The sequence below is a fragment of the Xiphophorus couchianus genome, chromosome 23 (genome assembly GCF_001444195.1).
Source record: "Xiphophorus couchianus chromosome 23, X_couchianus-1.0, whole genome shotgun sequence".
In the NCBI taxonomy this organism is placed as follows: Eukaryota; Metazoa; Chordata; class Actinopteri; order Cyprinodontiformes; family Poeciliidae; genus Xiphophorus; species Xiphophorus couchianus.
This window is the reverse complement of record NC_040250.1, coordinates 25,296,030-25,307,919: the sequence shown is the minus strand read 5'-3', so window position 1 is coordinate 25,307,919 and position 11,890 is coordinate 25,296,030. Positions and strand designations below refer to the sequence as shown.

Genomic DNA, 11,890 nt, shown 5'->3' with positions numbered 1-11,890 from the left:
TTTCTCATTCAGTGGGAGCGTTGTAATAGCGTGATGTTGGAGCTCGCTGCTTTTTCTCCATGAGTTGGCAGTGTCCTGCGTTGGCTGGCGTGCAGCGCTTTCTCTCTCTCTCTCTGTGTGTGCCTGACAAAACACGCGCACACACACACACACACACACACACACACACACAGCTGCACGCTCGCACACATTGATACGCGCGCGGTCCCTCTGCGATCCCCTGACTGAAGGCTCACAGGAAGTGCAGCCGTGGCCCAATTATAGCGTGACACCTCGGGCCGGCCGTTGCCATGGTTACGTCTTCCCTGCGGTCCCCTGGAGTGTGGCGCCGAGGAAGAAGGTCTTATCACATCAGCCATCGTTACGGCAGCGAGGAGAGAAGGGGAGAGAGAGGGTGGGGGGGGGGGGGGAGAAAAAGAAGAAGAAGAAGAAGAAGAAGAAGAAGAAGAAGAAAAGCGCCTCCCTGTAGCCTCAGTCCAGCTGGCTGTGGTTGTTTTTTTGGGGGGTTTTTTTGCTTTTAAAAATCTGTGCGTTTGGATGTGATGCGTAGAAGAACGTAGAGAGGGAGAAATAAGGTGGTGTTGTGATTGTGTGTGCATGTCAGGTTTACCCCAAGCGTGCGGACGTGCCAAAGCGGCGTGTAGGTGTGTGTGTGTGTGTGTGTGTGTCTGTGGGGTTGCGATAAGGCTCTCAGCCACACCATTAGGTGACTCATAATCCACACCACCTCAAACACACACATACACACAAGTTTGTGTTCCTAGTCTTATTAGAACATTGTGTTGACTTCAGTTCGTTCCTGAAACCCCATTTGTGCCTAACCCTAGCACAACCCTGAGGCCTAACCCTAACCCAAAAAGAGACACTTCACCCCACTAACACCAGGCCTTGGTCCACATTGTCTTAAGAAGACAGGTAGCTGTACAAGAAAAGGCTCAAACAAAATAACATACCTGAATACACTTGCGCTAGTTTGTGTTTCTAACCATATACGGAAATTGTATTAACTTCCAATTAATTCAGTAACCTTATTTGTGCCAAATCCAACCCCTAGCCATGACCTTTGCCCTAACAACGCCTAACCGCAAAAGAGATACTTCACCCAATTTAGACCAGGCTTTGGTCCTCATAGGGTCTTGAAACGGCCAGTGACCATGCCAGAAAAGGTTCAAACAAGGTAACATACCCGTATACACTTGCACTAGTTTGTATTTCTAAACATATCAGGAAATTGTATTGACTTCCATTTGCGTCAGTAACTCCCATTTGTGCCAGACCCTAACCAATCACAGCCATAAACCCAAATCTTGGTACACATTTGAATCCTAACCCGAACCCCAAAACTATTGTCTGTTGCACTTGGACTGACCTTTGGTCCCAATAAACCTTACGGGTCTTCAAAGGTTCAGCAATGACACCAGAAGAGGTCTTCAAGAGGTAAACAACTGCACCGACACAGAAGAGCCCATGTGCAAGAGCAAACTCAAACATGGCTCCAAACAGTCAATTAGAAATGAACCCAGGCATACAGGAGCGGCACAAACCTCATACACAAGTAGCACATGGCAAACTTCTTTTATTTCAAAAGGGCAAACAGAGCTATACAGTACAAGTAGCACAGGAAATAACTTAGCCAAGGCTGAACTCATTCATTTCTTACTGATGCAGTGACGTCAGAACAACAGAAGCAAGAAACTCCTCCATAGAAACAACAACAAAAAAACCCCCCATTTTGGCTCCGTCTTTATGCTGAAGCACGGTACATCCAAACTGGAAAGCAATGTAAAAAAAGGACATAATGTTTTCCAGATATTTACAGTCTTATGTACAGGCATTTTTGTTGTCATCTAAATATTGACGCACATTGGTATCCTTCTTTTTTATTTCCTCCTCTCCCATATTCACTGATTGTCAAAAGAAAGGATGGAAACAGGTGTGGACATTCTTAAACGGAGCTTTGTACCGCAGTCCGAGCATGTTATTGTGGTGTCCCGTAAACTACAGCTCCCAACAATCATCCGACCAGCCTCTGCCAACGCAGGAGCTACTATCCGTCCAGGGTCCCATTGCTTCTCTCCTGCGCCAGACCCAAAGTAAAATCGGAGCCCCTTAAATCAAACCCGGACACCCTGCTGTCGAACCCAGGACCCCCGGGCTTCCTCTTCAGCTCCTCGCACTTCCTGTATTTACAGATCTGGTGTCCCCTCTTGCGGTTGCGGCAGCTGCTGCACTGTTCGCAGTTCGTCTGACGTCGGCAGGGCACGCACTCCCCGCACCTCTTCCTCTTCCTTCGCCCCGCGCCGCCCCCGCCCAGCGAGCTGGGGGAGTAGCCCTCAGCTACCAGACCTTCTATGCCCTCCGCTCCCACAGCCGTGCTCCTCCAGTGGCCTCCCCCCATCTGAAAGCCCGCCAGAGGGAACAGAGCCGGGCTGAAGGGGAACCAGGCGCCGAGGAAGGGTTGGAAGTCAGTGCTGCATCCAGAGGAGTCCTCTTCGTCCTCCTCTGGCCCAGACCCGCCTCCCTCGCCATCTCCTTTTCCGCCCTTAGCCTCCGCAGCCTCTTTTTTAGCTGGCTGGCTGCTCTGCGCGCCCAGGCTGGCCTGCTCCGTGGTGGCGGGGGTGAGAGCCAGCAGTCCGGCACGCATCAGCAGCTCTGCGGCATGGGCCAGGTGGAGCCCGCTGGGCGACTCCCACATGTCGGGCCAGGAGGGGGCCCGGCGGGGCTTACTGGGCTGGGCGGGACGCTGCTCCTGTGCCGGGGACGGCTGGATCAGGCCTTTGACGTCCACAGCAGGGGAAGGGGTAGAGATGTAATGGGAGAGGCTGTAGGGGTGGCTGGAGCGCTTAAGGCTCGGTCTCAGGGGCTCATTGGGGATTTTAGCACTGCTGTGGGCCTGATCCGGGGAGGAAGGGCCAGCGATGTCTACGGCAGTGGACATGGCAGTGGCTGGGTGTGTGTGGGGAGGGGGGCGGTTTGCCCTTGTGTTTTTGTGTGCGTGGGAGAAGGGGACTGAAGCTGACGCGGAGCTGACAACTGTCCTGCTGTTACTTCAGCCAAAATGGCAAGCCTTGGCCTGTGTCCCTATTCCCATTCTCTGCAGCGGCTTCAGAGTCCTGGAGAGCTGGAAATGAATAGGGGATGAAGACAGGAAGGTTAAGAATAGAAATGCTGGGGAGACAGATACAGAAAGAGAGTAAACAGGGAAGACGGGATCTGTATTTCCCCCCCCAGCAGAGCGACTCAACCGTGTCGGGGAATTATCGGGCAGACAGCAAGAGTTAAAGCACGAGACATTATGCCGTGGAAGTAAAACTGCTACAAAACCAGAAGCAGGGATCCGTGTGAGTGTATGTGCGAGAGGGAAAGAGAGAGGGAGACAGAGACAGTGCATGCCTTGCAACGGATTTCCGCATACAGGAGGCAGTATCCCTTTAAGAATTTCACGGTATATCAATGCAATCAATAACAGAGCGACAACAATATGCAAAGATATGCGCATATGCGCAGGTCAAATGTGGAGCGCGCTTTTCAAATACATTTTGACGACTGCTGTTATGTGTGCCAGCCAGGGCTTAAGCGGAGCCGAGAAGCACCAAATAAGGGACCGTAAAGAAAAAACAGGCTGTCTTTTGTCTGGTATCGACGACGAGGAGCGAGGTGCGCAACGATGCGGGTGCTGTGGATAAAAAAAGACCAGGCTATATTCCGTGTCCACGTTTGTGTGTGTGTGTGTGTGGGGTGGGGGGGTGGGGGGAGAGAAAAAAAACCCCCACAACACCGCGGACTAAACGCGGATCGTGTATGTTATTACAAAGTATGAGTTCGTGCCCTTTCGACGGGGTCGATCGGGAGACGTAATCGATCACTTTAGCTTGAATGAGGTTACCTAAGAGGACCGACGCCACGGCGAGCTGACCACAGTCCGAGTGGCCGCTGCGACACGGCGCTGCGCGCAGGAAGGGAGAGGAAATCGGGCGACAAAAAAAAAAACAAAAAAAACGGCCAAATCAACAGGAAGTGCGATGAGGAAAAAAAAAACGCGTCACTTTACCTTTCCAACGCGGTCCCCGGCCTCTCCTGTCAAATGTGTGACGAAGTCATGAACTAATGTCGAGCCGATCGCACAGCGTATGTTGGACGGCGGAGCTGCCGATTCCTCCTCCACCTCTCCGTCCCGGAGGGTCTGCAAACACTCTGCACGGAATTTGGGGGCGTCGCTCAAAATGCGAAGTGGACTCTGCAGCCGACCGAGGCTCGTGTGGTCAGAGCGACCCCGTGATGTCCTCAGGAGCAGTCCAGCTGACGACGACGATTAAAACCCAAATACACCCATCGGCTCCACTCAGCTCAGGATCACTTTTTAACACCGTTCTTCCAGAGACATAATTAAACACCGGCTACTGTGCCCAATGTTGTTGTTACTGCTATTATTATTTTGTATTTAAATGGTCATTTTGTCGTTAATAGAATACAACACTTATTATTGTCACTATTCAACGGATTTTCACATGGTTTCTCTCTCCGTACGAATAAAAACACAATATAAAGTTTTGATTAATGTCAAATTAAATAAATAAGTAAATTCAATTTTAGTTATTGAGATAGCACTCCACCGTTGCAGGGTGTAGCTTCATCCAAGCAGAACTAAGGCAAAGGTAAACGGAGCAACTGCTTAGGGCCTCCACACCAGCAGGGGGCGCTGTTATCTAGCTACACATTTTTTTTAGTGATACAATTTAATGTGTGAAATTGATCATTAATAGCAAAGCCAATATTTATATTTACATATGCAACACACCGAGTTAACTAAAAACATTTCTTTCATATTTTGTATTTATTACTGTTATAAATACTATAGGTTATAATTATTTTTCTGATGATCATCAGGCTGATTTAACGTTTATAGTCTTCTATTCAAATTCTGGCCGTCTCTAGCTTTATTAATAACAGGAGTCTAGTGTTATTTGTTCACTTGCAAATGGAGCCAGCCTAAGGCATAAGCGAACTAAACGGCCGCTTAGGACCTCCAAACCAGCAGGAGGCACCCAGGAGCGCCAGAATCCTCACAAACCGATCAGGCGTTAAAATCTATGACTAAAGTGTATTATTCATACAAAATGGACATTTTTGGTCCGTTTTTAAATGTTACTCTGGGTGATCATTGCTGTATTATATTGATTCATCTTTAACTGTAAAAGTAAAAATGATCTATTTTTACGTATGAAGGGAAATGGGTTTTTAATGACGACTCTTTTGTTCATATTTATTACTCTCTAATTACATCTACAACATTGCACATAGGTAACAGCATTGTTTCAAATCAGTGCAAATTGCATTAACCTACATTTATTCCTAATAAATGTTTTAGTCTTCACATAAACAGAAAAAACATTTACACTGCTGCCATGCGTGGCTTAAACCCAATGATATGCGCAGTTTCTCCTGAGAGCCGATGCTTTTGCAGTTGTATGAAGAGCGGCCCCAAGGCAAAGGCAAACTAATCAGGCCTCCAGGCCAACAGGGGGAGCCCAACAGCACTAGAACTCTCCTTTAAGTAGATTTTATTTTATTTTTTTCCCCAAATGTCATCAGAATAACTCATTTAAAATGACACAATAAGTGGAGAGTTGTATTTAGTTTGTAGCCTAAAAATATGCAGCATTTCTTTTAAGTTAAACAACAACAAATTATTAATATGTTCAAGTACATTAAAGCAGGTAATCCCATTTGATATCAGGATGTAAATTATGTAATTAGAGCAACAAAAACTCAGTTGTTTTTGACTGAAACGAGGCTTCTGTGAGGTTTCCCCTTCTTTGTAATTACAGAAAAGATCAATTTGGCTATGTGAAAACCACGTAACAGACACTAAAGATGTGAAAGCTAACGGAGCAGCACGCAGCAACAGGCTAACACACACTAATCAGACGATTGGACTCCATCAGAATGTGGGTAATTTCAAGGAGCTGTATTATGTAACTTTGACTTTTCTGAGCTTTGAATCCTGCTATGATGCTATCCCCTCATCAAAATTATACCTGCAGTGTTGCTACGACCGAACACTCCTTCCCCACTCCTGCCGCTAGTCCCTCCAGACTAGCAGCAGCAGCGACTAGCAAGCACTTGGTGGAACAGAGGTTATCATATGAACTATTTCTCAGCCCAACACACGAAAGAATATTTGCAAACACGTAATTGAGAAACAATTAAGGGTGACACGCTGAAGGCAGAGTGTCTGAAAGAGCAGGAGCTTCTTAAAGAGACAAAGGCCCAATTTCAGGGCATCAAATTAAGTCGTTTGATATGTACATCATTTTTAAAAATATAATAGTTACTTAATTTGATTATTAAACGGCACTATGCTGCCACTTTAATTCACTTTTTAAAAAAATTAATAGTCAGCTGCTGTGTATTGAACTTAAAGAAGAGCCTTCCATAACTCTCATTAAGGTCATGCTGTTTAAAAATATGCAGTTTCTAAGCTACGAGCAGATTGACTGACTGTTTTAATTAAAGCAATGAGGTAATGATATGCATCATTCCTAATAACACTGTAGCACACACACGTTCATTTAATTCATTTATAAATTCAGTGACATCATTTTACAAAATAAAAAAAGAGATGGAAAAATAGTTAAAGTGCGTTAAAGTTTACATTATAACTACTGATAAATAGCGACGTCTTTCATCTGCCGCTATTGGTTTTTTACCTTTTAACTCGCCTCCCGTCCAAACAGCGCCGCCTGATACAGGAGGCGACTCCTCCACGCAGGAGCGCCGGAGTCCACTCCACCTCTTCTGAGAGTCCTCCGTGCATCTGGCACGCAGCCAGACACCTCGTGCGTGTGCATCCGTGTGTGAGCGAGCGTGCGTGTCACTATGGAGGCAGGGGCCCACGGTTACTACACCGTCTGGCCTGGACCATCCGTGTAAACACAGCGTCTTCTAGTGGTCAACACAAATACAGCCACCCGTCTTAAAATGACCACTGGTGCTGGTGGACACTGCAGCATAGCAGCAGCAGCAGCCCCCTTCGGCCAAGGCCACACACACACACACACACACACACACACACACTGCAGTCGTCACATTGAGCTGTTGACTTATTATCCCCACACAATGTTAATCCATAAACACGGCGCTCCTGGTTAAAACTAAGGTGGAGTTTGGCCCCCCAAAAAAAAAAAAAACTGAAAAAAGTTGTGCCAACAAATTAGATCACTCAACATGTTTTATTAACAATATAACAGCACACTGACTCAACCACGCGGCAGCCAGTAAACAAACAAACAAAAAATCAATCTGATGAAGAAGCACAAATAGATCCGTTAAAAGGTTTTAACCTTCAGACGCAGTTTGATCAGGAAGCCGCACACAGACAGCAGATAGTGGTTCAACATTAAACATTTTTTTCTCCCCCCGCTTAAGACACGCGCCGTGAAGCAGCAAAACTAACTTGAACATTTCATGTCACATTCATATGGGTTGATGTGTTCGTCAAACAAAAGATAAAATAAGGCCTGTGCTGGCTTTGACATGAACGCCGTGCCGATGAAGAAGCGTGGTGACGAATTCATGTTTGGACCGCCTGCTCCGGTCATGGGCGACAACCCCGGGAACCGACGCCAACCGCAATGACTGTCGCAGTCCCTTGACCTGGATCCCGTTTCAAACATGTTGATCAGTGCGGCAATTTTGGGAATTATGGAAAAAAAAAATACAAAAAAACATCTGCAGTGTGTTCTGGCATGTTCTGGATTCGTCTGCAGGGAGAACACAGCGGTACTGACGAACGATGGGGCGGGTTCGTCTCCGGCGGCGTGCTAGGCGTCTTTCCTTTTGACGATGAGCGGCCCGACGTTATCTCCGGTTTCCTCGTTGTGGCTGTTGTGAGCGCCGTCGCAGTACGGGAACTGCAGGAGACATGGAAATACCGTCACACTTTAACTACCGACCCAACGTTTCGTTCATCGTTGGGTCGGTACGATACAAACACACAGCAGGTCGGTGGACGCGTCACACCGGTTCTGCTGAGGACAACAATCTTTTAGTGTGGATGTTGTTATTGAGAGAAGAAGAGTATCTCAACTATTTCCAGTGGAGAAGAAGTAGCTACTTTGAAAGAAACCACTTCCCACTGAGACGTCTGAATGCCTTACAACACTTATTGAGCTTTTATATGCTTTTCCTAGAGACGCACCGATCTGATATTAATATCCGTATCGGTCAATATATAGAAAACCTTTTTTTCTAAAATCGCGTATCGGTCACAATTGACCATATCCATAAGGGCAAATCTATTCAGTATATTTCTATGCCTTATTATTCATTTTACTTTACATTTATAATCCCTAATTGCACTTTCTTAAGGTTTGTTGGAATTTACTTTTTACATGTTGACCAAAATTGACCAAAACCTGTTGTTTTAGTCAGTTTCTTAATTTATTTTCCATTGGCTGTTATTCTCCTAATTTCACTGACTGAACAGACTGAAGTTGTTCTGACATGTTTGACCAATCTTGAGAAGCTGTCGGTGTGTTTTAGTGCAGATTTATCAAATACATTTGTAATTCAGCACATTTATATCTAAATTGTAAAAAAAAAAAAAAAAAAGTTTTAGGTTCATTTAGCGTTGTTTTTCCTGTACATGCCGATACTAAAGCTCAGCGATCCGTATCGGAAGTGGAAGTGGGAAAAGTGGATCGGTGCATCTCGAACATTTCCCACAAAAAAATCTGAACCAATCAAACTTTCTCAGTTTGATTGGTTTGATTGGTTTCAAAACAGCTTCAATTCATTATTTTATGATATAATTGTTATTAACAGCATATTATGATAGTATTCTACTTTCTATAGCAGGAACAAGGTCAACTAAATGAACAAAATGTTATGTTTATACAAAAGTTTTGTGCAAAAGTTACAAAACTGACCTAAAAATCAGATATATTTTCTTGCTAAGTTTTCTGGCATTCAGCAAACAGAAATAATTTAGGCAATTCTACCTAAACTAAAACTAAACCTGCTCACTGATTCCGGTTTAAAGCAACAGCGCTCTGACACACACAACATTTCAATTAATTATACACCACTCACAACATTAATTCTAGAAATAATATTTTGAACACTGTTCATTAAAGCCCTGTACAAAACTGCAGGGGAAAACTCATCCACAAACAATATCACAATGAAATCAAGTCAGCTTTTCTGTCCTAAACAACAACAACAAAAAGTGTTCAGACTTACAGTAGAAAATTCCTCTGTGTTGGATCTCAAATCACATATTGCAGTTTTTCGGTGTGCGTCTGACCTTTTTAGACTTCCAGCAGCGGCAGTAGACGGCCTTGGCGCCAATGTCCTCCATGTCGAAGCTGTGCACCACCTTGGGGCTGTCTTTGCTGAAGCAAGTGTTCACGTGATGCTTCTTGCAGCAGCGGCTGCTCAGGTAGCGGCTGACCAGGAAGCCCGCAGCTGCCGAGATGACGGCCACTGGCACGGCAACCAAGAAATGTTCTGGAGAGAGGAAAACGTTACACAAAAACAAAACACAAAAAAAAGAGAAGGGACAATCTTATTGGTGGTTCACTCTTGCAGGTTTGGTTGCGGATGAGTAAGCCTGACATTTTCGATCTGCATTGTTGTGCATCCGGCTGGCCGCTCAACAGATCAATTGGATTCTACTTTGTGTGTGTAAACCAGGATTCTTACACATTTTTAACGTTAGAGTTTACAAGACGCCACTCGCGCAATTTTAGAAGTGCATACGCAAAAGCCTGCCGAAATGAAGAGAAAGGTGGTGGATAGAAAAATAAATGGGAGACAAGGACAGACATTAGAAAAGGCTTACAAGGGCACTAGCCCAGGGTTCCAGGTTTTGCGGGTGGCAATAACATACACAATACTTTCTGTATTGTGCATGTTATTAAACTCTCGGGTTCATTTCTCACACGTGTTTTTTTTTTTTAAGTACTGCTGGATTTTTATTAATTTCAACAAAACTTAAATATTTGAAAAATTCTGCAATAATAACAGGTAGCGCATCGTTTTGGGACCAACATGGAGACATCTGCCAGATGTTTTAAATCATCCATCCATCAATTCATACCTTCTAATATGTAAGCCTACCTATCAACGTACTGTGAGTTGCATGAGTAAAACGTCTCTTTAGGATACGGCACTAAAACTGGCTCCAGCCCAGGGGCCCTTATTCTTCTTCTTCACACGGCCCTGATGGACAATTATAAATTGTAGTCTTGAAATGCAGATGTTTACAACAATCTGTCTTCCGTCTCCATACGTAGGTCTACACTCAAAAATATGCTGGATCTGGAAAATACTACAAACTTTCTCCAGAATGTCAACATAAAAACCTGAACACTGACGAATGGAAATGCAATGTGAAACTGCCTGTTATACAAGATTTATCCTGATCTAGTCGGTCCCATGATACAGAGACGGTAAGACAACAGAAACAGAGGTCTTGTGTTTTTCGTTTTTTTTGTAAAGTTTCCCGTCTGCAGGATCAGCAGTCATGGCTGCTGGGCCTAGATTACCTGTTTAACCGATTGAAGATGCAAACTGGAGCTCAGATGGCTGACCAGTAGGTTAGATAAATATCACCCGGGTTACCATGCGAAGCAAGAGGCGAAACAGAGGAAATATGTCCCACTTTCTTACGTTTCACAGCTTAAAACAGTTTAGTAGGTCGCTTAGGCTGCGTAATTGCTCTGCAGTCGGTAGTAAAGCTGCCTAATAGGTGGCAGACAGACACGCGCCGCCTTGGATTCAGCGCTAATTAAATAACTCAGGTAAAGCTAGCGTGCTATTAGCTAGCTTTAATACTATACCTTTGGTTAACCTGAAACCGGAGTTGTGGACCGCTGCCATCGGACACAGAGGTATCAACCAGCTATCACGTAAACTCGGACCTGTCGCGTTTTCTCTGCGCAGCGGGTTGTATTCGGTCAACTGTAAGCAGCAAGGTCAACCGGTTAGCTTCACGGAACTCTGTCCGGCCCCTTTACTGCTACGTCATAACGGATAGACCAATCGGGAGCAAGCTCATGGAACAAGCTGTTTATGGGCAAAGTACATCCGGCTTCACTTTTTAATAGATTAAAGACGGAAGTTAAACACACAAAAAAAAGCACGATTGACGAAGTTTGTTTTCTTAATCATTCTCTATTAAACAATGCTGAAGTGAAACCCGGGGAATGATTCCTCGAGCCAAGGCGTTTCGCTTTTTATTTTAACAAGCTGAGAGCTCTCATTTTAAACGAGTCAGTGTCTCTTCCCAGACCCAAGAGCAAGCTATATAATTAAAGATAATCGTTTGTGCTTAGTATAGCAACCTACATAACAAATGTTTTAATAGACGTTTATGATCATAAACCAAGTAAAGGCTGGTGCTGCTCATAAAGCTCATAAAGGTGGCCCAAAGGCGGATTCTTCATAAAAATCAATAGAATGACAAACAACCGTCAGAATCCTCTTTATGAGACTGCTTTACGGCAAAAGTGTCTTCAGTCGGAGGCTTCGTCAGACCCACTGTAGCACAGACCGCAACAGGAAATCCTTTCTGCCCGCAGCCATCAGCAGCTACAACTCTTTGAATATGACTTGCATTTAATTTCCCTTTGGGATCAATGATGCATTTTGAACTGAAATAACTACAAGGTTCCACCAGAGGGCGACAAAATGACTTTCTTGTGAAAATAAGCCCCACTTATTTAATACTGGAAAAAAAATAAGCAAGGTAGCGGTTTTACAAAGAGGAGAATATTTGACTGCAAAATATCGACCTAGATTTATTTCATTTGTAAAAATACATTTATAAAATAGAACTAAAATAAGCAAATGAATGTTTGTTTATAATGCTAGGAAGCAAAAAGCT

General features: G+C 44.6%; 2 protein-coding genes across 3 annotated transcripts; both read right to left on the bottom strand.

The window, feature by feature from the left end:
- Window positions 1-1,556: 1,556 nt before the first annotated feature.
- On the bottom strand, window positions 1,557-4,539 carry cxxc5b (CXXC finger protein 5b). 2 transcript variants are annotated; one of them, XM_028009258.1, is made up of 2 exons: window positions 4,052-4,539; window positions 1,557-3,121 (listed from the first exon to the last, which is right to left on the bottom strand). In XM_028009258.1, the coding sequence occupies exon 2, from the start codon at window positions 2,936-2,938 to the stop codon at window positions 2,048-2,050; it is 891 nt and encodes a 296-aa protein (XP_027865059.1). In that variant the 5' UTR covers window positions 2,939-3,121; window positions 4,052-4,539; the 3' UTR covers window positions 1,557-2,047. The 2 variants fall into 2 exon arrangements, with proteins under 2 accessions (XP_027865059.1, XP_027865060.1); XM_028009259.1 differs by lacking the exon at window positions 4,052-4,539 and adding an exon at window positions 3,887-4,003.
- Window positions 4,540-7,213: 2,674 nt separating this feature from the next.
- On the bottom strand, window positions 7,214-11,038 carry zgc:110843 (CDGSH iron-sulfur domain-containing protein 1). Its single transcript, XM_028009261.1, has 3 exons — window positions 10,845-11,038; window positions 9,308-9,510; window positions 7,214-7,913 (listed from the first exon to the last, which is right to left on the bottom strand). Exons 1-3 carry the CDS (start codon window positions 10,882-10,884, stop codon window positions 7,824-7,826), a joined length of 333 nt encoding a protein of 110 aa, XP_027865062.1. The 5' UTR covers window positions 10,885-11,038; the 3' UTR covers window positions 7,214-7,823.
- Between the last annotated feature and the right edge of the window lie 852 nt (window positions 11,039-11,890).